This window comes from Podarcis raffonei, chromosome Z (genome assembly GCF_027172205.1).
Source record: "Podarcis raffonei isolate rPodRaf1 chromosome Z, rPodRaf1.pri, whole genome shotgun sequence".
Taxonomy (NCBI): Eukaryota; Metazoa; Chordata; class Lepidosauria; order Squamata; family Lacertidae; genus Podarcis; species Podarcis raffonei.
The window spans coordinates 33,790,221-33,817,149 of record NC_070621.1 but is presented as its reverse complement, the minus strand read 5'-3'; the positions used below and the strand labels follow the sequence as shown (position 1 = coordinate 33,817,149).

Sequence of the window (26,929 nt, the reverse complement as noted above, 5' to 3'; positions counted from 1 at the left end):
CAGCAATAAAACAATTCCTCATCAGATTCCTTCTCTGTGCTTTTTATGAAGTTTGCCCTTGCAATTTTCTCACTGGAGGAATCCTTTCAGGGGACGAAGATCTCCCTGGCAGGCTGATTGCTTTAATACAGTGTGCAAATGCATATTTAGTGTCTGAATTGATTTTTGGCCTTACCCGTTAATGGGCAATGCATGGGAGGTATCAGCTCTTTAACTGCGTTAAGAGAGAGCATTACAGTTCTGAATATTTAGCCACAGAATACATTTTTCAGCCATAGGATTTCAAACTAGAGATTCATGTCCTGTGCAAATTAAGGAAGGATCAAACATAGAGAATGCCGTGCATTTCAGAGTCTCTTTGTTAACAACTTGGTTTTTCAACTGGCAACTCCTTTAAAGCCAAGATGATTGCAGAAACTGCTGGTTTATTGATGGACCATTAAATCAGAAAATTATTTATTTTATTTATTTATTCATTTATTAAATTTCATTACCGCCCTATACCCACAGGTCTCAACATAAAATGACATTATAAAATGACAACATAAAATGGTAATATAAAAACACAAAATACATAGTAAGAATAAAAACAAGGACAACCCAATAACACTCCCATCTCCTACTTGAAAATGTTTGTAGTCTGCAGCTTTTGCCCAAAGAAGCATATTGGGGCAAGGGTGGTCCGGCCAAAACAATGCCATGCAGAGGTGGGAGTCTGGGTCAAGCTACAACAACAGCATTTGGCAGCATTCAGGTCCACAAGTTTGGCCAGTTTCTGGCTGCAAGACGTGCTGGGGAGGAGTGGTATTCCTGTGCTTGACTTAAAAATTCTCTTTATTGAAGTAAAACTGGACGTTTCTAGGATCTAGGCTGGAGTGTTGATGGCAGTACTTTTGCAGAGTCTTAGCCAGGCTCTCTGGGCCACACAGAAACACACCCACTACAGATCTGCAAAGCCCAAGGAAGAAGCAATTAATGTCAGGAAACAAATGTTACTAATGGATTGCTTTGAGGAAAGGGAGAAGAATAATATGCAGCAATGTTGTGCAAGCTGAATCATTCCATTTAGATGACAGAATCTGGGTGTCTTTTCTGCGGAATTCCCTACAAATGGGAGCAATAGAAAGGAGATCTATATGTATAGCTATGGTCTCCGCTCCGACAACCTGGGAACACAGCAGCAGACCTCACCTGGGATGGGCAGCTGCCACCGCTGAGAATTCATTGCTCCACATGGGCCTCCCAAAGAAAGTTTTCTGCCGCAGGCCCGTCACCATGTCGGTGGACCTGTCAAAGTTGACCGCTGCATGACCAACCTAGAAAAACAGCAAAAAATTGGGCAGGCCTCACAGCAGCTGCATAAATATTTCATACAATTTCTTAAAATTGACCTTTCAGCTTCTTTCTGATGTTCATGCTAACGAGCTAAGTTATGGATCTCAGCACAGTAGCTTTCATGGAATATTAAGTCTGGCTGTACATATTCCAGGATTCTGCCCTTCCTTCTGCTGCCAGGGGTGTACAAAGGCAGGTGTGGGAGGGGCAGCTCGCCCCTGGTGCCACCCTGGGGGGGGTGACAAGATGGCCCGCTGCCTCCCCCCCCCAGCTGTAGAGCAACTGAGGGCACACACACGGTGTCCGTATGGGTGCCGCCCATGCACAATCCTGCCCTGGGGGCCGGAGAGGCTTCCTCCGCCATTGTCTGCTGCACAAACTATAGATGCTTGGCCCCTGGGTATCTGAACAAGCACTCTGCTCCCAGAGGAACCTGCCCAGGCTATTTTATGAGGCTCTGCTCCAGAGGCAAGGGGCTGTGGTATCACTTTTAAGGAGGAAAGTTTGTGCATTTGGGGAAATGAGCTTCATATAACCAACATGCTTAAGTCTGATTAATGCAGGAAGGGGTTAATAGCATAGACTAAGCTGTTCTGCCAGGCTTAGATGTGTCCACTTCCCCTTACCATGGGAGGAACTAAGTAATCAAGCTTTTGGTGTCCCCTAGTCTACCTGAGAAGCTCAGCGGGTGAAGAGGTTTGAGCTGGTTGCTCCTTCTCAACTTCATGGCTGTTGCATGCCATGCCTGCATTCTGATACTAATAATTTAGGAACTTTCACCATTTTGTAACTAAGCTTAGTTTTGCAGCCTGTGCAACTATTCTGAAGTACAGAATAGACCTTTGGAGAGTTTGTTAGTAAACTATTTCTTAACTTACCACACGTGTGGTCTTTTTCCTATGCTTGGGGAAGAGGGAAACTTTGGAAAGAAACTTTTTAGGGAGTGTTTTGGAACTTGTTTTAAAGAGCACATTTTAAAGCTTTACAACCTATACTTCCACGCTTTACTTTGCCGCATGTTTTGAAACTTTAAATCTCTGCTGGGGTTTTCTCACCAAAGAGTACTTGCAGCTTCTTCTGCAAGTTCCAAAGATCTCAGAAGTCTGCTCCCCAGTAACTTGAAACAGGGCTTTTAGTGTGGCTGCCCTTGTAAGCCTACAATTTATGCAAGGGGTCTGCTCCCGGGAACCACATGCAAACGTCCAAGCACATAAAGCCTGGAAAACACCTTAAAACAACCCATAAAAAAACCCCAAAAATGTAAAAAACAAAAAGAAAACCCTGCACCTCCTCTTTCTCAGATCACCTCTGACTGCTTGCTCTCTATGCTTTTGCATGGCCCTATCTCACTCTCCAGCTCCAACTCTCTGACGATGCCCAAACACACTCCCCAAGGTGAGTGAAATGGCCGTTGCCAACTGTTGTGTTCCATTCTCCTGACTCCCAACATTTTTCAACTGTGTATTTTGATTTTCTCAGCATTTTCTCTATTTATTTATTTATTTATTTATTTATTTATTTATTTCAGATACCTGTGTAGGGATGCCATCGCATAAGAAAAGTGATTTTAAGTTGCGGGCTTACTGCATTGATATTTCTCTCTGAATTCTAGTAAATATTTCCAGATTTGCGTCAATACATTTTATGCAAATCGATCCCATCTTTTATTGGCTATTTTTATATTTGTAAAGCTAATCCTCTTTGGGGGGGGCAATGCACAACTGGCTACCCTAACTTCTGGCCGTCTACATATTGTTGGATTCCAACTCCCATCAGCTCCAGCAGCGGACAGGGATGATCAGAGTTGTGGTGGCACAGCAGCAATCAGAAAGTGCCGCTGCCTCATAGCTGCTCTAGAAGAGACTGGTACGTGAAAGTGCCTTGGAACCATAGCTGTCAACCTTCCCTTTTTTTGCAGGAAATTCCCTTATCCCAGTGCCGTTTCCCAATGCTATCCCGGATTGTTAGATATCCCGTAGACTGTCCCTGGGACAGGTGAGGCTGCTGATCCCTTATTTTCGAGGCTGCTGATCCCTTATTTTCAAATCTGAAAGTTGACAGCTATGCTTCGAACTTCAGCCCTTGCAAAAGGACAATGTGGTACGTTGCTGACATCTCAAACAAAAGCTGCTGCGCGTTTTGTGTGTGTTTCCTTGACAGCTTGCCTGCCAATGGAAGCAAGTTCACAAGGGGGATGCTGCGTGACTCACCATACTGCTGTTCCAGCCTGTGAGGTAGAGATGGTAGCTTAGCATGCCTGCCCAGCCAGACTCATCCATCTCTTGTTCCAGAGAGGCCAGCAGATCCCTGAACCAGGCAAAGGCCCCTGTCTCTCGACAGATCCAGTAGAAGTAAATCTTAAGAACACAGGAACACAGAGGAAGAGAAGAGCTATTGAAACTGGAGACAACTTTTAAGAAAATGGTTTGCAAGGAGTAGGTTGGTTAGCTGACTGTGGACGGTACTAGCGGCTTTGCAGTGTTTGCTGCTGCTTTTTTTATTTTTCTAATGTGAAGTAGATGGATTATGGGGGGTGAAGCAAGAGAGAGGCTACGGGTATGCTACAAATTTATACTGGTTGTGTAATAGCTTAGTTGTCGCGCCTTCCTTCACACCTGGGAACTGTAGACTTGGTGCTACAAATTATACACATTTTTGCTTCCCAGAGCTCCATAATGAGAACAAATGTCTCTCTTTAACCTTTATAACTGTTAACTGAGAAACACAAAGATTTAGCAACAGCAAGGGCATTTCAGAATTAGACCCAGTTCCATTTTACACATACACCCAGTGCTTTCCCCACCCCCTCCTGGTGGTACCCAAGGATACGCAGTATTGGCAACTTTTTTCCACCAAAGGTTAAAAACATGGCACATACTGTAACAACTTCATGGTGAGTACCAGCAACTTTTTTCTTTTCTTTTTAAAAAAGCACTGCATACTGCCCATCCCATCTTTGTGTTTGTCTTTTGGTTGCAAAATGGTTTTTTTTTAATGTTGTTTTTCATTTTAAAGGCACAGGAAAGACAAAGTTTCAAAGCAAAACTAAAAGGTGAAGAGGAAGTTTCGTTCAGGAAATTTTTGCAGGGGAGGGTCAAAGATTCAGCCTAGTTAACCAGGTGATTAAGGGAAAATAAAAAGTAAAACAGAAGATTATTCGCCTTCTGAGTGGCTGAAGGTTGGGAGAGACAAACTGCATATACAGTGGTACCTCGGGTTAAGTACTTAATTCGTTCCGGAGGTATGTTCTTCACCTGAAACTGTTCTTAACCTGAAGCACCACTTTAGCTAATGGGGCCTCCTACTGCCGCTGCGCCACCGAAGCACAGTTTCTGTTCTCATCCTGAAGCAAAGTTTTAACCCGAGGTACTATTTCTGGGTTAGCAGAGTCTGTAACCTGAAGTGTATGTAACCTGAAGCGTCTGTAACCCAAGGTACCACTGTATAAGCAAGCTAGGAAACTGAGTAAAACAGTTATTGTGGGGTCAGAAGGTCGTGGAGCAAGACTTTGAAAGCTGAAGAGCAGCAGGAAGACAAAACTAGGAAAGGATTATGAAGGGATGAACTGAGGCGTACAAGGTGGCAACTACTGGCTTGGTTGGGAAAAGCCCAGAATAAGCATAGCCGGGCACACTTACTTCTGGTTATTTTCATTTGTTCTTATAAAATTAGAATGCATTTTCCCCTAAAACCATTTTCTCTAAACTGTCCAACTCAGTGGTAGGGCGTGTCTTCATGGTGCCCAGTGGGGGGGGGGGGACATGGAGGGCAACGTGAGGAGGACACAGCCGGGACTGATTTGAGGGGTGCATGCCTGTTGCATCCTCCTCACACCTCCCTGCCAACGCCACCAGAAAAATGCACCCAGCAGGCCTACTCACACGACGCCCCCAGTCCAACTTATTGCTTTAAGAAAAATGCTGGGGGACACACACACCTGTCTGCAGCTTGTGGTTTAGCAATATTTAAGTGTTCCACCCAGGTTGGGCCAGTTAAAGTCCACGAGTTTTAAAAGTTGTTTAGTGGAGGCAGCCAAAGAAAACTGTTATGTATTCTCACCCTGGCCATCAGGGGTATTATGTATATAGTTTTCACTCAGGTCCACAACAGTTAATTTAGGCGGGAAACCCTGGGCTGCTGTTGTTACAATGTGACAGCCGGCTGCCTATAAAAGCAGGCCGGCTGAGCTGTGTTCAGTTCAGTTCAGTTCAGTTCCAGCTTACTTATGAAGAACTATTTGGAGAAATCTCTGTGTCATCTGCTTGTCAGCCCACTACTTAATAAAAACAGACATCCATTTAGTGACAGCGGTCGAGTTAAGGAGGAGAGCTTGGTTTGACTGTGTAGTTTTCCCCACTTCCTTCCCATAGTGCAGGCAACAACCTGTGCCATCACAGAGACCTTTTAAGAAGATACAACAGAGCCATGGTTACCTATTGTGTTATACTCATTAAAGGTAAAGGGACCCCGGAGCCGTTAGGTCCAGTCGCGAACGACTCTGGGGTTGTGGCGCTCGTCTCGCTTTACTGGCCGAGGGGGCCGGCGTACAGCTTCCAGGTCATGTGGCCAGCATGACTAAGCCACTTCTGGCGAACCAGAGCAGCACACGGAAACGCTGTTTACCTTCCCGCCGGAGCTGTACTTATTTATCTACTTGCACTCTGACGTGCTTTCAAACTGCTAGGTTGGCAGGAGCAGGGACCAAGCAATGGGAGCTCACCCCATCACAGGGATTCGAACCGCCAACCTTCTGATTGGCAAGCCCTAGGCTCTGTGGTTTAGACCACAGCACCACCCGCGTCGCGTTATACTCATTAAAAAGGTAAAGGTACCCCTGCCCTACCGACTCTAGGGTTGCGCGCTCATCTCGCTCAAGAGGCCGGGAGCCGGCGCTGTCCGAAGACACTTCTGGGTCACGTGGCCAGTGTGACGAAGCTGCATCTGGCGAGCCAGCACCAGTGCCGCACACGGAAATGCTGTTTACCTTCCTGCTATAAAGCGGTACCTATTTATCTACTTGCACTTAGGGGTGCTTTCGACCTGCTAGGTGGGCAGGAGCTGGGACCGAACGATGAGAGCTCACCCCACCACGGGGATTTGAACCGCCGACCTTTCGATCAGCAAGTCCTAGGCTCTGTGGTTTAACCCACAGCGCCACTCATTGCTTCTGTCCTATTTTGTTATGTTCAAAAAAATGCCAACTAATATGCCTCAGTACAACTTAGCCATTAGGTTTTATGGCAGTTGAACGTGCTTGTACAAATGCTAATTATCTACCTTACGCCATCATCTTCCTCATGGTGCCAGATAAGACAGCTACAGTCATACCTCGGGTTGCGAACGTGATCCGTACGGAAGGCATGTGCGCAACCCGTAGCACCACGTCTGCACACGCATGTGACGTGATTCGGCACTTCTGCGCATGCACGTGATGTCATATTGTGATTCTGCACATGCGCAAGCGCTGAAACCCGGAAGTAACCCGTTCCGCTACTTCCGGGTTCAGCGCAGTCCGCAACCCAAAAACACGCAACCTGCAGTATTCGTAACCCGAGGTATGGCTGTAGTATATTTGGAAGGTGCTTTATGTACTCTGTAGAGTTTGTGATATGAGTTTGTGGGGAACAGACCTTTAAAGCCAGAGCTGGGATAGCTCAGTTGGTAGAACATGAGACTCATAGTCTCAGGGTTGGGGGTTTGAGCCCCATGTTGGGCAAATGATTCCTGCAATGCAGGGGGTTGGACTAGATGACCCTCGTGGTCCCTTCCAACTCCACAATTGTATGATTCTAACACCTGCACCCAGCAAATGTTAAAATCTAAGCCAGGTTGAAATATAAGCCTGGTTGACTCCATCAATAGAGACAAAGGGGAGATAACCCATTAAGAAAGCTATCAACCAAGCCAGCAAATGGGTGGAGCCCCACTATGGTCTTTGGGAAGATCGCAGAAGGAAAAGTAGTTGCAGTTTGCAAGTAGTAGAAAACTGGAGAAAGGGGGCTCAGAGTACAATATGCTAGAATCTCCTCCATCATAGGCTCAGGTTGTATATCTGTGCAAATAAACCATAAATCCTACAGGCACCACTGCCTGTGCCTCATTTCCAAAGGAAACACGAACCCTGGGTAACTGCCTGGACCCCTGGTATCTCGGACCACTCAGAGATTGGTGTGGCATGTAACAGTCTGAAAGCTTTTAAGTGCACTAATAAATCCAAATGGTTGGCACTTTTGAGAACAAGTTCCATTTCTTTTTCATTTCGCTATCGTTTTCTTTTCTTTTTTGCATCTTTCTGGTTTCTTGATGTGTGTTTCTGGCTTGTACATATTTGAAGCAATCCAAAACCTGCAGAATTGTTTGGAAAAGAGGTGGGTGGTGATGCAATTACATTTCCAGTCATGTTCAATATTCTGAGCAGGGGCAGGGTGGGGATATGACCTGTCCCTAGTTTGAGACTGCAAGATACTACATGTCAGAGGGAGTCTTCACTCCCTGCAACTCAAAGACTAGCATTCTCTAGCAAACTGAATTGATTTCATATTGGTCTCAGTGCAATGGGGCGATCCCACCATACCGTTTTTGTTTGGAGACCCTGGTCACCGTGCTGGAACTTGTACCAGATGGATTTCAGCACAGAGGCAAATGGTGTCACTCCAATCCCAGCTCCCACCAACATGGCCACCTCGTACTGGAACACATCTTCGCTGGCAGTGCCAAAGGGACCATCTACTTCAATCCTGGAAAGTTGAGAAAATCTATGTGCTGCATAGAACTTTGTGCTCAGAAAAATTTAGTTCCACAAACTGAATCAATTTAGTATGCAGCCTTTCAGGGGAAGCCTTCTCAAGAAAGTCTGCAAAAGATAGTTTACCTTTAGCAGGAATGTTATTCCACATTTAACGCTTCCAGGCCAGACCCCAAATGATCTTCCTTTTACCCATAGACCTCACCTATGACCAGTTCTGCTGTGCCTATCCACTTAACGTTTTTCCCAGTCGTTTTGCCTTCTCCTCACCCTGTCTCCAAATCCCTCCTTCAATGGCCCAATGCAAACTTTGTTCTACTGATGGAAATATTTTGGCAGTTTCTTTCCTGTTTGGCTGGACTGCCTTGATATTTGTCCTCTCCAAAGCCCTTCACATCTGCAGGCCACACAGTAACTGAGCAGCTCATGTACCTGAGCCTGAGCATAAGAGGGAGTTGCTGCTGCTTCACCCCCCAATGGCCTCATCAAAGGCAAATGGTTGCTGGTTTACGCAGCTACTCACCTGGGCATCACCGGGTTCGGCTGCTTAAAGTTGTCAATCAGAGCCTCTGTCCAATCGCCTGCTGCCCTGATGTGGACAGAGAATAACTTTTCCTCTGGAGCAGATGTGAGGGTGAATGGATGCCACTCCAAATAGTAGATAGATGGGCAGTTGAGGAAAACATACTGCCCTACTTCCATGCTGAATCCTTTCTTGTACAACTGCAGCTCAAGGACATTTGAAGGGTGCATAATGGCCTGCAAACAAAAGTCATGCTGACATCGAAAGGGTGAGGAAAACTCCCTCTACCATCCGAAAGGAAATATTAATTGGACTTGACTTCAAAGCAGCTGGCCTTCTTCTGGGGCCAGAAATCTCAATGCCCAAGGTCTTTTCCTGGCACCTAAAAGCACCTAAAAGATAACAGATAAGCCACCCAACTACAGAAATACCTCGGGTTAAGAACTTAATTCGTTCTGGAGGTCCGTTCTTAACCTGAAACTGTTCTTAACCCTTAGCTGTTAACGTTTCCCTTTTTTTAAGGGAAATTCCCTTATTCCGAATAGGATTCCTTGCAAGAAAAGGGAAAAGTTGACAGCTACGTCTTAACCTGAAGTACCACTTTAGCCAATGGGGCCTCCTGCTGCTGCTGCGCCGCCGGAGCACAATTTCTGTTCTCATCCTGAAGCAAAGTTCTTAACCTGAGGTACTATTTCTGGGTTAGCCTGAAGCGTATGTAACCTGAAGTGTCTGTAACCCGAGGTACCACTGTACAGAAGTTCACTATTGTGAGCCCACACGCTAAACCCTGTCCCTGAAGCCTACCCCACCCCCCAAGACGCTGAGATGGGGGCAGAGTGATGGCCACCCTGTAGCCAAGGTGGGTGGCACCCTGGTCCCAGGAAGCCCTGCGCAGTGTCGCAAACCTCGCCCACCTCTTGGAGCACGTGAGCTGTAATTGTCATTTTGGCACCTGCTGAACATTTTCAACAAGACTTTTACATGGAGACTTTTACCCTGGCTTGCATCTCTATTGGATTTTAATTGGTTTGACATATGGTTTGTCGTTGTTGGTTGCTCTTTTTACATTTTTTAAAATATTCATATGACTTGTTTAAAATTGGTTTTTATATATGCAAAAATTTTAGCTGCTTTTAAAACATGCCGCTGCCATTTGTCTTTTGTTGTTGTACTGTAAACTGTATTGGGTGCCTCCTGGGAAGTCATAAATAAATAACCTGCGGCTCAAGGATCTCACAGCAAGCAACAGCCACAGGCTTCCACATTCCCACATTATGCCCAGAGTGGAGAAGCAACAAAACTCATTTATTTATTATTTAATGTATTAAATTTGCATACCAACCATCATTCGAGGATCACGGGGCAGTTTACAGTATAAAAACACATAACATAATACACTGGAACCTCAGTTTTCGAATGTGATCCATTCTGGAAGACCACTCGACTTCCAAAATGTCTGAAAACTGGAAGCAGAAGCCTCAATACAATAGGGAAGCTCAAAACGGAAGCTGCATGGCATGTTCGGCTTCTGAAAATCGTTCAAAAACCGAAGCAGTTACTTCCGGGTTTTTGGCGTTCGAAAGCTGAAACATTTGTCAATGGAGACATTAAACAACTGAGGTTCTACTGTAACAAATAAAACAATAACCCAACCACCACACACACAGTTTAAAAGGCCATAGTTTCTTTTATTAGCCAAAGGCCTAGGGGAAGAGGAATGTTTTTGTCTGGTGCCAAAAGAGGTGTAATGAAGGAGCCAGGTTAGCCTCCCTGCGGAGAGCATTCAATAAATGGGTAATATTTGGTTGGGAGCTGCCCAGAGTGGCTGGGGAAACCCAACCAGATGGGCAGGGTATAAATAATAAATTATTATTATTATTATTGATGTGTTAGGGAATTCTCAGGGTTCAAGCCTGATACACAGGGCTGCCTCGACCAGCCAACTGAATCTGGACACAAATTGTCAGCAAAACAGGCCATCTTTCTTGAAAAAGCATGCATTCCAACCAGCTCTCACCAAGCAGGCGGGGCACCCCGAAAAAACAAAAAATTCACCTCTATTCCTACTAAGCAGATGTCATATGACACCAGGGTTGCAGAACAGGGTTGCCCTCTCCCCTATTCATTTATTCCTCACCAGACTTTCTTAGTAAATAAAAAGTCCTGGAGATAACGGCTAAAGCCTACAGTGTTCTTTGTCAAGGATTCCTGTTATCTATCCACAAACTGGCTATAGAGGAAGCCAGGAATGTATTGTCGCATGAGGCAAAATACCCCACCACTGCTGCAAGAGAACTCTCCAAGGGTTTCCTAGAACACTAATCTCTTACCAAGACTCAGCAAAAGGGAGGTTTTTCTGGGGGACGAGGAAGACCAGCAGCAACGCTGTGCAGCGAGACGCTGTACCACCCTGCCACCACTGAAGCCTCCCTTACCTTGGCTGCTAGTGGGGTGGGTGAGTACACTTCTTCCACTACCACCACCCAAGGCAGCTGCTTCATGGGAGGGTTGGCTGCGCACATGTGCACACACTTAGAATTACATTTCTCATTCTTGATCTCTTCAAAATTTTGTTCTTTTTCCTCAGAGGGCAGAAAGAAGTGGCCCATCCATGCAGGACTTCGGAACAGAGGCCAAGGACCCCACCCAGCACAATGAGCAGGAAGCCCCCCCCCCATTCCCCCACCCAAACAGAGCGGGGAGTACAGTCATACCTCAGATTACAGACACTTCAGGTTGCGTTTTTTTGGGTTAACCAGCCGAAACCTGGCAGTACCAGAACAGGCTACTTCTGGGTTTCGGGTTCATGCAGGTGCAGAAGCACTACATCACGCTATGCGCATGCGCAGAAGCACCAAATCACAACCCGCGTGTGCACAAACGCGCTGCTGGGTGTCCCGAACACTGTGGGTTGTGAACGTGCATCCCGCACGGATCACGTTCACAACCTGAGCGTCCACTGTACTGTTACCTGAGGAGGCGGAAGGAGCCCCACATAAGACCACTTAAGTCCAGTGTCTACTCGATGCTGTGCTTTAGTCAGCTTTCCTCCCAATCTGATTAGGCCAGGAGCACTTTCAGGCTCTCGCTGTTTCCAGGTGGAGTTCCAATCACACTCTAGCAAACTCATATTGCATCGTTATAGACGGTGGTGGTGAGGTGTCTTGCGCAACAAGCCCACTTCCCCAAAAGACCAGACATTCTGTGATAAGGAAAGGGATAGGGAAATGCGCTGGAAACTTGGGGCCAAAACTTGCTATGGCACAACGTCATAGAATTTCCCTGCAAACAAATCAGAATGTGTGCTTGTTAAATAGCTAACGTTGTCTAGTATCCCAACAAATAAATCAGGATGTAAACAGTAAACAGGTTGCAGAGTGGTAGGATGACATTGTGTCAAGCAAAGATTTCCCCATACTTACCAGTGCATTTTCCCATGATTTATCATGAAGCGTCTGATGGGGGGGGGCAAGTTTGCTGTATAACAGTTCCAAATCAGCTTTAGTTGCAGAAAGCCTCTCCTCTTCCCAGGGGGGGGGGCGTGGCTAGGCCCCCACGTCATGCCCCTCAGCCAGCCAATCCGGCTCGCTGGGGGGCGTGGTTTAGCCGGATTTAAACGGCCGCGGGCCCATGAGCTCTCCCTTGCTTTTCCGGCTTCCACGGATTACCAACCCACCCACCCTCTAGGTTTTGCTTCAGCTCCTTCCCTTGCTATGGACTTCGGCTGGTCACCTTGGTTGTCCAAGGGGCCTGGTAGGAATTTTTTCCACTTGGCGGATTGGAACTAGCCGCTTGGTTTATTGCCTACCTCATAGCAAATCGTCACAACTTGGTGGTTAGGCATCGGAAAATGTGTTGTGTGTTGGAGGGGAGGTTGTGACCATCACCCACCCCTCCACTTGAAGGGTATTCCATTAAAGGAATCCGGCGGTTGTGGTTCCTGTCCAACACCCAGGTAGTGGCTAGGGCAATGGCACGACACTCCGGTGACCCTAGGGCAGCGGTTCTCAACCTGTGGGTCCCCAGATGTTGTTGGACTACAACTTCCATCATCCCTGAGCTCTGGCCTTGCTAGCTAGGGGTGATGGGAGTGGTAGTTCAACAACATCTGTGGACCCAAAGGTGGAGAAAGGCTGCTCTAGGGGAAAGCTTCCAGTTGATTCGCATCATCAAGCTCCCCCTACAGGTTGTTAAGCCTTGCATGACTCCCTGCAGAGCGGGCAGGAGTCAAGTATAGTCTGTTCGGATCCAATGCCTAAGCCAATACCACTCACATTCTGTAACCAATAAAGTTGTGGCCTTTTTTAGCCCATTAACCCAAATACTTGTGTCCATGTATCTTATTTCATCACCAAGCGGGGAGCGGGGCCTTGACTCACAAGCTGAACCGGTATACGATTGAATCCCACCTGAAAACACCAGCAGTCTGAAAGTGCCCTCAATTTACCACTGACACGAAGAACTTGTCTTGATTTCCTTGAGCTCTAGCTGAGGGCAGATCCACACCACATATTTAAAACACATTTGATGAATGTTTAAAACAGATGACTTCCCCCAGAGAATCCTGGGAACTGTTGTTGTTTACCTCTCACAGAGCTACAATTCCTGACAACCTTAACAAACAACAGTTCCCATGATTCTTTGGGGGTGCTTTCAGTTGTATGGTGTGCTTCCATCTTGAGGCACACTTAATGTGTCCTATGTATCCAACTCAAAGCCAAGAAGAAGAAGAAAGCAGAGATGCTTACCTTTACAACAACCACCTTCTGGCAGGAACGCCAAATCCTCAAGGCTCTCTCAAAGGCATAGAGAATTATCGGGGCCAACACCCACTTCCATGACTTTAAAGAAACAACATCCACGTTAGAATGGACAGTTTCATTGCGGGGCCAGCATTTTCCCACTTGTGAAACCTTCCACCTTCATCACTTCAGTGCTTTCCTCATGTTGTACCGTATTTTTCGCCCCATAGGGCGCACCGGCCCATAGGGCGCACCTAGGTTTTTTTTGGGGGGGGAATAAAGAAAAAAAATTATTTCCCCCCCAGGCGCGGGGCTGGGGCGGGGGAAGCCTGAGCTTCCCCTGACCCCAGCCCCCAGAACAGGCTGCTATCCGCAGGGATGCAGGCAGCTCTCTGCAAGCCGTGGAGCCCAGCGCGAAGTCACGCCGGGCTCCCACGGCTTGTGCAGAGCTGCGCGAGGCCCAAAGCCTGGGGCGTGCTGCAGGCAGCTCTCCGCAAGCCTAGGGAGCCCGGCGGGAACTCCCGCGGGCTCCCAAGGCTTGCGGATAGCTTCCTGAAGCCTGGAGAGCGAGAGGGGTCGGTGCGCACCGACCCCCCTCGCTCTCCAGGCTTCAGTGAAAGCCTGCATTCGCCCCATAGGACGCACACACATTTCCCCTTCATTTTTGGAGGGGAAAAATGCGTCCTATGGGGGGGAAATACGGTATGTCATTCTTACCTCAGCAGGAAGACCCTGAAACTCAGGCACTTTGCAAGGAGTGCTGTTGCCTTGAGCCCACTCTGTATACTGCCCAGCACAGAGCTTAGGATTGCTCTCCTCCAAGCTTTTGTCTGTCTGCCCACGAACAAGACCTCTGGAAAAAAGAACAGAACCATCAAAACTGCAAATGTGAAAGAAAGGAACAAAAGCCCAGTACAGTGGTACCTCGGGTTAATTACTTAATTCATTCCAGAGGTCTGTTCTTAACCTGAAACTGTTTTTAACCTGAAGCACCACTTTAGCCAATGGGGCCTCCTGCTGCCGCCGCGCCACAGGAGCACAATTGTGTTCTTATCCTGAAGCAAAGTTCTTAACCTGAAGCACTATTTCTGGGTTAGCAGTCTGTAACCTGAAGTGTATGTAACCTGAAGCGTATGTAACCCAAGGTACCACTGTAGTGGAAAAGGAGGTTTGCTCATACAGGCCATGTGAGCTAAGCAAACCTTTCCAATAGACTCTTTCAGCTCATATTGTGTTTGGTTTTCAGTTATAAGGTGTGGGTTGCAAAAAGGTTGCTCTTTGCTTTAAATCAGCAGTGGGGAAGTGTGCACATAGAAACACGTATTAGTGAAAATAACATTCAAATGCACCATATGTGGATAAATTGTTTCGCAAAAAAAATGTATACTAGGCAAAACAACACAAGATGTGCATGTTAGGAGAAATTCGCACAAAAAAACTAATGAATTTTCAGGAAGACTACTTAAAACACACAAACAGAAACACACAAATACTGCTTTTGATTTGTGGAGAGCTTAACATTCCTCTTGGGGAAAAGAGGAACATGAAATGGTTAGATTCGCCCACTCCTAGCTATCCTAGCTAGCCTATCCCACAATTGCAGAAGTGCCTTACGCAATGCCATGGATGACGAGGCCCAGAAAGTAGATAACAAAGAGATGATGGGTGTACCAGAAGACCTCAAAGTAGTTTCTGCGGATGAACTCCATAGAAGAAGTGACCATAAGGATGAAGGACAAGGTGATGATCACACCAGTTAGACCAGGAATGGTGGTGAATGCCACATACAAGGGTGTCTGCAGATGAAAGCCAGATTATGACATGTAAAGTTGTGCTTGATAAAAGCTCTGGCTTACAGACAAGGTTTAATTATGACATTTATATACCACCTTTTCTCCCAGGAGCTCAAGGTGGTGTACATGGTCCTTGACACTGAAAGATAGTATACATGAAGGAGCGTCTCCATCCCCATTGTTCAGCATGGAGACTGAGGTCCAACTCTGGGGCCTTCTGGTGGGTTGCCTCACTGCAAGAAGTGAAGTTACAGGGAACCAGGCAGAGGGCCTTCTCAGTAGTGGTGCCTCCCTTGTGGAATACTCTCCCATCAGATGTCAAACAGACATACAAATATTTTACGTTTAGAAGACATTTTAATGTATTATATATATATTTATACTCTGTTGGAAGCCAAAGAAGAAGAAGAAGAAGAAGAAGAAGAAGAAGAAGAAGAAGAAGAAGAAGAAGAAGAAGAAGTGGAGGAGGAGGAGGAGGAGGAGTTAGGTTAGGTTGATAGTGATTGGTCCAAGCAAGGCTGAGTGGGGTGTCTTCTTCATAAGGGCTATAGACTCTTAGATTGCGTTCACACATCTTGGTAACCCAGAACATAAAAGCGCACCACTGAAATTCTCCTTAAAAATAACACCAACGAACTAATAACACCCGGATGAAAACTAATCACCAGTAGGCTCTAAATAGAACAAAATGCATAATGCTGACACGTTATTGCTTACAGTCAAAAGGAAAGGAAGCTTTCAGCAAGGCTGAAGCACCAGCAACTTTCCCTTTCAGAACTTCAATGATGCTTAAAGAGCAAAGCTTGTGAGGCACCAACCGTAGTGTTTGAATGGATGGGGTTTAGCCACAACCCATCGTCCTCATGTAAGTGAGAGAGGGTGGAAGCCAGGTCTCCATCTGTTGCTTGCTTGGCATGGTTGTACCACTCAAAGTTGAGCAGGTGAGCAATGATGTGAACCGCTGGAAGAGAGGGCAAGAAAAACCTGAACCACATCCTTGCAGACAGCCAAATTATACTATATGCTGACACCAGCAAAGGGGATATTTCTATACTGATGTTCTCTTTCTATACTAATTGGGGCTAAATGCACGTAGCTGTCTGCCCTTGCTGGCTCAGTGTGTGTGTGTCCATCCGTGCACATTCCCATGTAGGTATGGGAGAGAAAGTGACTCAGTTCACATTTTTATACGAATCTACCTAATATGCACTTCCTGAACCAGTGAGCAAACTGAAATCATGGACCTCAAAGACCGCCTCTCCACATATAAACTGTCCCAGACTCTGTGAGATTCATCCTGTGAGGGCCTTCTTTATGTGCCTCCTTCACAAGAGGTCAGGAGGGTGGCAACATGAGAACAGGGCCTTCTCTGCAGTGGCTCCCCACCCGTGGAATGCTCTCCCAGGGAGCTTTCCTGGCACCTTCATTACACATCGTCAGCCGCAAGGTGAAAACATTCCTCTTCAGCCAGGCCTATGGCTGATTAATATCCTACAGCCCTACAGGGGTTATTATTTTGCTCCTTTGGTTTAATTTATAACTTGTATTTTATCTTGCACTTTATTCTGTGAACTGCCCTGAGAATCTTTTGATGAAGGACAGTACCGTAGATTCCGGCATATTAGGTGACTGGGCGTATAAGACGACTCCCCAAATTGGCAGCTGCAGCAGTGGGTGGTGGGCTCCGCTCTGCGCCGAGAGGAAGCTGCTCAGCGAAGCCAGATTAGCATCGCCACTGCCCAGCAAACCCATACCTGGTGTATAAGACGACCCCCAACTTTTTAGAGGATTTTCCGGGGTTAAAAAGTTGTCTTATATGCCGGAATCTACAGTATCTAATTTGAAGAAGAAGAAGAAGAAGAAGAAGAAGAAGAAGAAGAAGAAGAAGAATGCAACTATACTTTGAAATGTGTACTTCTCTGCATTGTGTGATGCAGTTCTCCAACCCAAACGTGTACATAACAATACACGTATTGGCGAGAACAATGTACTAAAGTATGTCATGCTAATGAAAATTCCTTGCAGAAATGTCAATATTATGGTTTTCCACTTCCTCCTTTCCAGTCTCAGGACTCAGCTATGTTAATAAGGATGGTGATTTGAACGTGCTATAAACATGCATCACCAGATTGCGCCATAGAGCAGGAAATTTTAAAACATGGTTTTCCATAGGGATTTCTTTCTTTTGTTATAACGATCTAATTCCTGACTTATTTATAGCTTCCCCCACCCCACGCCCCGTGTCTAGATCCACCCTCAGTCTTGTCCCTGCAGAACTCAACAGGAAGGAGGATGTGGCCAAACTAAGAATTAGTCATTGCCCTTGGCTCCAGCTACTGTTGACCACCCTGACTTCTGCCCCCATCATTCTGCACCCATTTTTTAAATATAAAAAAATAGTTAAATGCTTTTGAAATTGTTATTTTGAAGACCCTTTTTTGGTATTAAAAATGTTCTTAGCAAAATGTTATGAGTATTAACCTACCCAATCCATTACAAACATAAACTGTGAGCTCGACAGAACCCTTAGTTGGGAATCAATTTGAAGCACAATATACGGTAAATGCTCTAGTTTGGCAGTGTATTTCCTCCTCCCCCAGTTCATTTTAGTTCCACTGGTGACATCAGTGTTTATCACTGGACATTTGTGGGGTGCCTTACAGTTCTTATTGTACTCATGAAAATGAATGTTGGGCCCTTTTGATTTCTCTAGAACAGAAGTCATTTTACCTGTGTGGAGGGCAATCATGTAGGCCACCAGCTTGTGGAAGGTCAAGTTGTGATCTAGTTGTTTCCTCATGGTGCGTCTGCAACACTGAATGGAAACAAAAAAACAGGCCAGCTAGCAGACTGGGGTGTAAAATTCAAGGTGGGTATAACACAGGGTGGGCACCCCAGCATTGGCCCCAACTTCACCCAAAGGATCACCCAAGCAACGCTCATCTGCCCCAGACCTGACATGATATGTGACTACAAAGCAATTTCACAGCAGGAATCAGGACCTTAACAGGAGATTGCTCCTTTGCAAACAGGACTCCCTGTGATATGCAGCTGATCAGCAGAAGGGAATGGAAGAAATTATTTGGATTATTGTTACTATTGTAACATGATGATGATGATGATGATGATGATGACGACGACGATGTGGGGCTGATCAGCAAAGGGGGCTTTAGGAAATGGTTTGGACTGTTGTTGTAGTAGTAGTTGTTGTTTCATGTATTTATATTCTGTCTCTCTCCCAAGATTTAAAGGGCTTCTTCCATTCTAATGACACAGTATGAGAAACACACAGAGAGTTGTATCCAATGTACCGCTGTGTTAGCGTCACTTAGCGCTGCACTTGTTTCGCCGGTGAAATGTTTTGCGCCAGCAGAACATTTTCCCTCAAGAGAATCCATAAGTAGGTTGTGGGGCTGAGCTATCTGTTGCACAATGGTTTTCTGCAAGCCACAACTATTGTGTTGGGTTCCTCTTTTTGCACAGCCTTAAAACTCACCTGTCCATTAACACAACAGATATTGAGCCCAGAGATATAAACAGCGCAGAGATCCCAAACACCACGATTTCCTCGGATGATGAAAACTGGATGAAGGAAACCTAGCTGGAAAGACAGCCTCCTTGACCACATTCACACCATTGTGACGCCTCTTTAAACAGTTATGACCTCCCCCCCCCAAATAATCCTGGGAGCTGTTGGTTGTAAATGTAAGGTGTGAATGTGGCCTCTATTTTTTTATATTGTAAACAGTCCTGTGATCCTCAGATCCTCAGATGAAGGGCAGTACAGAAATGTTGAATAAATAAATTATAAGCAACAAATTGGAGGTGCAGCTGAGATCCATTTCTTGCTCACCCAACAGCTTCCCCTCAGAAAGGAGAGAAGGTTCCGGCAAACAGGCAGCAGGATCAGCATGCTGTTGAAGTTGAGGCATTTGGCAGAAGCACGTGCCCAAGCCAGGGCAGACTACAAATAAAAAGAGGAGAAGCTGCAGAAGGGTGTTGGGGTTTTTTACTACAAACTTGTAACTGTTTTATACTCCGGGTAAAGAGAGGCAGCTGCCTCTAGTGTAGGGATAGAGGGGACCCCCAGAAATTTGGTTCGGTTTGCATTTTAATGTGAAACTCCGCAGTTTGTACTTCCTGTAACAATATGCAAACCTTAACACAGGCATCTTTCCACTTTTCCGAATTTTGCACTACAGTTCTCCAATAAAATAATCGGTAATAAAAATGTGTGCCTATTAGGGGAAAGTGTGCCTTAAACTGCACGTTAGTGAAAATATACATAGAAAAATGCATCACATTTGGGAAATTTGTTTGCAAAAAAAGGTTTATATCCAGAGAAATTAAATAATTGAAATTTACAAACTAATGCAAAATTGTGAAGAGCTGAGGTCTGCCATACGTCAATCAAAATTTTGTGTTCCTGGTGGTTGTTTTTTTTTTAAAAAAGCTCAACAATATGGCAATCCTAGAAGAGCTGGGCTTAAGATTTGGAAAATGAGAAACTGAAATTGATAGGTGGAATATGCTGGGCGGGGCATGGGGGAAAGTAGAAAATTGTTCAAGGGCATATAACATATGACCTGCTCTATGCAAATTACACTGCATGCCTTCAATTGTCTTTTCCTCCCATCTACCTTTGCTACTTTTCCTCCTCTACCTGCCTACTCCTCACACCATGCTCTCAGCCTGTGCACAAGAGCTAACTACAGTGGTAGCTCTGGTTAAGAACTTAATTCATTCTGGAGGTCCGTTCTTAACCTGAAACTGTTCTTAACCTGAGGTACCACTTTATCTAATGAGGCCTCCCACTGCCGCCACACCGCCCCCCCAATTTCTGTTCTCATCCTGAAGCAAAGTTCCTAACCCAAGGTACTATTTCTGGGTTAGCGGAGTCTGTAACCTGAAGCGTCTGTAACCCCAGGTACCACTGTAGTTGGTAATGCTTGCCATCATTTGTAATTTAGGTAGTTTATTATCCCCAACAGCCAATTGCAGTGCTATCCAACCCCCAACCAGCCCCCACATGCCCGACTTCCAACTTCCAAGGGATTGTACTACCAACAACTCCCTCTTCCTGACCCTCAGTCTCAGGTGTTGCTCCTCAGCCAGAAGGATGGGGGGTGTCAATACTAGGATTAGTTGACTCTGACTCCCATTGGCTCAGGTTCCACCTACTTTTGAGGCTCCTTACCTTCTGCCCCAACAGCCCAATGATTCATATGCTATATTAATTAACAATATGCAGGGTATTAATCCTGTCAATGAATTAGGATTTTCAAACAAGCGTATCTTGCTATCCTTTGCCAAGATCTTTCATCTCCTAAGAGCAGAGGCAATCAGAAATTGAGGAGATGGTGCTCACCCCAAGGATCTGGCGGGTGTAGAAGTACTTTTCACCTCTGTCAAATGTCAAGAAATAAACCACAAAGAGGGAAATGTTTACTCCCAGCCAAGCAGCCTAGAACACAGAAGGAGAAAACATAGTTGAGTTGGCTTACTAAACCCGATACACTTACATTGTTTAGAATATTAGGGGTTGGGGGAATGGGCTAAGGTTTTAGCCCCATGACTGTCACCAATAATTCCAGTACAACTTCATCCTTTATTTCAAAATAAAAATAGATCACATCATGTGAATGTATGGCAAGAATACCAGTTACATTATTTGAAAGATTATTATAGTAAGGGACAACTTCTTAAACAATAGCAGAGATGCAAGTGCGTTTAGAAAATAATTGTATCGTATCATAAAACCTTTTATTGGCATCACATACAACATCCAAAACAAATCACTACAGAATTACCACTTCCCTAGTGGCACAAACATTTGCTAAAAGAAAGGAGGCAGAGCAGTCTATCGTCAGATCTCTTGGTCTCCAGGGAGATCAGACATCTGTAGTGTATTTCGACGACAAAAAACCAAATAGAGATATTTGGCCACTAACTTGGTGAGCTCCTGATCACTCCCCAGTAATAGAAAATGTATAACCTCTGACTCTGGTTTCCATTTGGGGATACAGAGTTGATCTAGAAATTGCTGGCGGAGATCAGCATATAGTTTACAATTGAGAACCATATGTGATAGGGTTTCCACCAGGTGGTCTTGGGCAAGTTCTTTCTCCTTCCACCCTGCCTGAGAACCTTCCCCAAAGGAGGTTTGATGGATTTGAATTAAACCTGGCCAGGGAAAATGCCCTTCTTTCTTGAGGGTTAAGCAGAAATTCAAGGTAATTATGGCTAATTTCATGAGCCCAAGAAAGTTGAAAATAAAGAGGGGAACATGTTTTCTCTGCTGCTACTGTTAATTCTTGGCGTTCAATATCCCACAACCTAGTTTTTATTATAGCCTTGGCAGATGGTAGGGACATCGATCGCAAAAGTTCACTGACAGCCTGAGTTGCTATACCTTCTTGTTAAACTGTTGTAGCTCTGGGGAAAGAAAGGGGTCTAGCAAAACTTCGCTGAGGAGAGGATCTTTATCTGATGTAAGGCAGATGTTTAACCAACATAGAAGAAATCTTGCCCAGGCGACAGTCTCTGCCTTGTGTTGACCTCCCTCTAGACACAAGGCTGCATAGGGTACATAGTGTGGGACAGCGAAAATCCTGAAGAGGAAAGCTGCCTGCACTCGTTCAACCAACTGGGTAAACCCTGTGTTATGTACTGAGTTGAATAGGATCCAAACTGCAGCAGTCTGATTGCTCCTAGAACAATAGAATCCAAAGGGCAGCAGTCTGATTGGTCCTAGAACAATAGGATTCAGAATGCAGCAGTCTGATTGGTCCTAGAACAATGCAGCAGTATGATTGGTTGGCAGGAACCACCCAATCATGCTCCAGATAGAAGTGAATCCACAACCTGATTGGCTTACAGTAGAATTCCGGAATTAGCCAATCATGTGCAGCCCATTGTGTAAATAATGTATATAAAGCAGATACTTTGAGGGGACATTCATTCATTCCTCCTCACCACTATGAGCTGAATAAAGAGCATGAAATCACTTTGCGACTCTGAGTATATTTCACCCTGGCAGCCAGACTGGAATACCATAGAACAATTGAGCTATAATTTTGACATTGAAGACCTTAAGGGCATAATAATAATAATAATAATTTATTATTTATACCCCGCCCATCTGGCTGAGTTTCCCCAGCCACTCTGGGCGGCTCCCAATCAGTGTTAAAAACAGTACAGCGTTACATATTAAAAACTTCCCTGAACAGGGCTGCCTTAAGATGTCTTCTGAATGTCAGGTAATTATTTATCTCTTTGACATCTGATGGGAGGGCGTTCCACAGGGCGGGCGCCACTACCGAGAAGGCCCTCTGTCTGGTTCCCTGTAGCCTCACTTCTCGCAATGAGGGAACCGCCAGAAGGCCCTCGGCGCTGGATCTCAGTGTCCGGGCTGAACGATGGGGGTGGAGACGCTCCTTCAGGTATACAGGACCGAGGCCGTTTAGGGCTTTAAAGGTCAGCACCAACACTTTGAATCGTGCTCGGAAACGTACTGGGAGCCAATGCAGATCTCTCAGAACCGGTGTTATGTGGTCCCGGCGGCCACTCCCAGTCACCAGTCTAGCTGCCGCATTCTGGATTAATTGCAGTTTCCGGGTCACCTTCAAAGGTAGCCCCACGTAGAGCGCGTTGCAGTAGTCCAAGCGTGAGATAACTAGAGCATGCACCACTCTGGCGAGACAGTTCGCGGGCAGGTAGGGTCTTAGCCTGCGTACCAGGTGGAGCTGGTAGACAGCTGCCCTGGACACAGAGTTAACCTGCGCCTCCATGGACAGCTGTGAGTCCAAAATGACTCCCAGGCTGCGCACCTGGTCCTTCAGGGGCACAGTTACCCCATTCAAGACCAGGGAATCCCCCACACCAACCCGCTCCCTGTCCCCCAAAAACAGTACTTCTGTCTTGTCAGGATTCAACCTCAATCTGTTAGCCGCCATCCATCCTCCAACCGCCTCCAGGCACTCACACAGGACCTTCACCGCCTTCACTGGTTCTGATTTAAAGGAGAGGTAGAGCTGGGTGTCATCTGCATACTGATGAACACCCAGTCCAAACCCCCTGATGATCTCTCCCAGCGGCTTCATATAGATATTAAAAAGCATGGGGGAGAGGACAGAACCCTGAGGCACCCCACAAGTGAGAGCCCAGGGGTCTGAACACTCATCCCCCACCACCACTTTCTGGACACGGCCCAGGAGGAAGGAGCGGAACCACTGTATGACAGTGCCCCCAGCTCCCAGCCCCTCTAGACGGTCCAGAAGGATGTTATGGTCGATGGTGTCAAAGGCCGCTGAGAGATCCAGCAGAACTAGGAAACAGCTCTCACCTTTGTCCCTAGCCCGCCGGAGATCATCAACCAGCGCGACCAAGGCAGTTTCAGTCCCATGGTGAGGCCTGAATCCTGATTGGAAGGGATCCAAATGGTCCGTTTCCTCCAGGCGTGCTTGGAGTTGTTCAGCAACCACCCGCTCAATCACCTTGCCCAAGAATGGCAGATTTGAGACTGGGCGATAGTTGGCCAAATTGCCCGGGTCTAAAGATGTTTTTTTAAGAAGCGGTTTAATGACCGCCTCTTTCAGCGGGTCTGGGAAGGCTCCCTCACAGAGGGAAGCATTCACCACCCCGCAGAGCCCATCGCCCAGCCCTTCCCGGCTTGCTTTTATCAGCCAGGATGGGCAAGGATCAAGGAGACAGGTGGTCGGTTTCACTTGTCCAAGCAGCCTGTCCACATCCTCGGAGGTAACAGATTGGAATTGATCCCATGTAACAGGACCAGACAGAACTCTAGCACTCTCCCGCCCTGGCCCTGCTCCCACGGTGGAGTCTACCTCCTTCTGAATCTGAGCGATTTTGTCTGCAAAAAACTTTGCAAAAGCATTGCAGGAGATCTTGGGGTCCCTACCAGGCCCCGGTGGTACAGGTGGTTCCGATAGATTGCGAACCACCTGAAAAAGTCTCCTGCTGCTGTTTTCTGCAGATGCAATGGAGGCGGCGAAGAAGGCCCTCTTCGCCGTCGCCATTGCCACTTGGTAGGCTCGACGTTGAGCTCTAACCCGTGTCCGGTCTGATTCAGAATGAGTTTTCCGCCACTGGCGCTCTAGCCGTCTCAACGATTGTTTCATCACCCTCAGCTCCGGGGAAAACCACGGGGCTGTCCGGGCTCCATGCAATCGGAGAGGGCGCTTCGGAGCCAGACAGTCAATAGCCCTGGTTAACTCCGCATTCCAGCGTGCCACCAGGGAATCAGCTGAAAGGCCATCAACTTGGGATAAAGCATCCCCTACCACTCTCTGGAAGCCAATTGGATCCATTAAGTGGCGGGGGCGGACCATCCGAATCGGTCCCACCTCCCTGCAGAGGGGAAGGGTTGCGGAGAAGTCCAGTTGCACCAGGAAGTGATCTGACCATGGCACTTCTTTTGTTTCGCTTTTAGTTAGTGTCAGATCACCACCATCCATAGAGGTGAACACCAAGTCTAAGGCATGTCCACGGCTATGAGTTGGGCCAAACTTATTCAGGGACAGCCCCATGGAGGCCATGCTTTCCACGAAGTCCCGAGCAGCCCCTTGTAAGGTCGTGTCGGCATGGATGTTAAAATCCCCCAGGACAACCAAGCTAGGTGTCTCCAGGAGCATATCCGCCACGACCTGAAGCAGCTCGGGCAGGGAATCCTTGGTGCAGCGGGGAGGTCGGTACACCAGTAGGAATCCTGTACTGCCCCTATTGCCCAACTTCCAGAACATGCACTCAGAAAACTGGGTCTTCCCAATAGGACGCCTGGTGCAGACTAATGACTTCCTAAAAATCACTGCAACCCCCCCTCCCCGCCCACATGACCTGGGTTGCTGTGCGTAAGAGAAACCTGGTGGGCAAGCAGCGGCAAGGACAGGCCCATCTGCTTCATCCAACCAGGTCTCTGTCACACATGCCAGGTCAAATCCTCCATCCACAATCAGGTCGTGGATGGCAGTGGTTTTATTCATCATTGACCTGGCATTGCACAGCAACACTTTCAGGTCATGTGGGTTCCCCTTGCTGATTACTGTATCCTTCCGGTCAGGACCAGACCTGGAGGCAGGGATAGTCCTCAAACAACGACTAAACCAGCCTCCTCGGTAATGACATGGTCTGGTCTTAGCATAACTCCTCCTCCTGCCCGTGATCACTGAGATCGGGTGTCCCAATACATCCCCCCCTGTGGAACCTGCCCCACCCAATCTATTGGCTGAGGCCCACTCCCAGGCAGCCATGACCCTTCCCCTTAAAAAGCAAAATACAGACTATATAATAATTTAACATAATAATAATAAAACAAAACAGAACAAAACAAAACAAAACAAGAAACAATAGTGCTGACTAAATGCTTATCCCACCCCAAGCAAAAATAAAATAATGAAATAATATAATATTATAAAAAACAACAACCACCATTTAAGGTGCTGCAAATTAAAAGCGGTTAAAACATTTAAAACCATTTTGTCCATTGCTGCCGGTAGCTGCTCAGGCCTCTAAACTGTAGTGGTAGTGCAGGCCCCGCCCCCTAGGCCGGATGGAGTTGGCAGGAGAGGGAGCGGTCTTCCCAACACTCACACAAGCAGCAGCAGCAGCCGTGTCCCGGAGGTCTCTCTCAGGCCTCTTATGCTGTGGCGGTGAGTGCAGGCCCCGCCCCCTAGGCCGGATGGAGTTGGCAGAAAAGGGAGCGGTCCTCCCAACACTCACGCGAGCAGCAGCAGCAGCAGCCGTGTCCCGGAGGTCTCTCTCAGGCCTCTTATGCTGTGGCAGTGGGTGCAGGCCCCGCCCCCTAGGCCGGATGGAGTTGGCAGAAAAGGGAGCGGTCCTCCCAACACTCACGCGAGCAGCAGCAGCAGCAGCCGTGTCCCGGAGGTCTCTCTCAGGCCTCTTATGCTGTGGCAGTGGGTGCAGGCCCCGCCCCCTAGGCCGGATGGAGTTGGCAGAAAAGGGAGCGGTCCTCCCAAGGGATATGTGAATTACAGTACCTATTGTTATGAAGAAACGCATTATGGCCTGCATAGCCAACTTACTGGCATTCACCACCGTTGCACAGTGCATGGACCAGAGAAGCCTATGATGGAATGTAATTCCCAGACAGTTTAATTTGAATACCTGCTGGTTAAGCTCTTGTGTGAATTCCCAAAGACCATTATTTTGCTTTTGTCAAAGTTCATGCACAATTTCATTCTGGACAGATAGTCAATACAGGAATTTAACGGTTGCTTTAAACCAATTCTTGTCCGTGAAAGCAAAATCATATCATCTGTGTATAGGAGGATGGGAATGCTTAATGCATTGAGTTTTGGGCTGTGGGCATCTACCTGTTTTAGTGAAGAAGTGAGGTCATTAAGAAAAAGGTTAAAAAGGGAGGGAGTGAGTACACATCCCTGCTTAACTCCTCGGTTTATGTTGACAGGATCTGTCATTCATTCCCTTGTGTTGTTCTTATACGGCAGGTGTTCTTTGTATAAAGCTTTTTAATCAAGTAAATTAATCTGGGTTCTAGGCCCATTGTCTCCAATTTGGTCCATAACAGCCCCCTGTCAACAGTGTCAAAAGCAGCCTTAATATCTAGGAAGGCCACATAGAGATGTTCTTTGTGGAGAGGCATGTACTTAGCGGCTAAATGGGATAACACCATGCAATTGCGTAAAGTGGATTTCCCTGGCCTAAACCCTGCCTGCTCTGGGCCTAAGATGTTATTTTCATCAAGCCAAGTAGTTAGTTTATTTAACAGATGTTTAGCGTACAATTTCCCGAT

The 26,929-nt window shown here is 46.6% G+C and overlaps 1 protein-coding gene across 1 annotated transcript; it reads right to left on the bottom strand.

Annotated features, from left to right (window-relative positions):
- Positions 1-499: 499 nt before the first annotated feature.
- On the bottom strand, positions 500-20,597 carry NOX1 (NADPH oxidase 1). The gene is made up of 12 exons (XM_053374248.1): positions 20,507-20,597; positions 18,992-19,102; positions 17,869-17,953; positions 15,957-16,099; positions 14,960-15,141; positions 14,063-14,198; positions 13,352-13,444; positions 8,604-8,839; positions 7,910-8,072; positions 3,546-3,692; positions 1,192-1,316; positions 500-948 (listed from the first exon to the last, which is right to left on the bottom strand). The coding sequence occupies exons 2-12, from the start codon at positions 19,049-19,051 to the stop codon at positions 822-824; spliced, it is 1,497 nt and encodes a 498-aa protein (XP_053230223.1). The 5' UTR covers positions 19,052-19,102; positions 20,507-20,597; the 3' UTR covers positions 500-821.
- Positions 20,598-26,929: the final 6,332 nt, after the last annotated feature.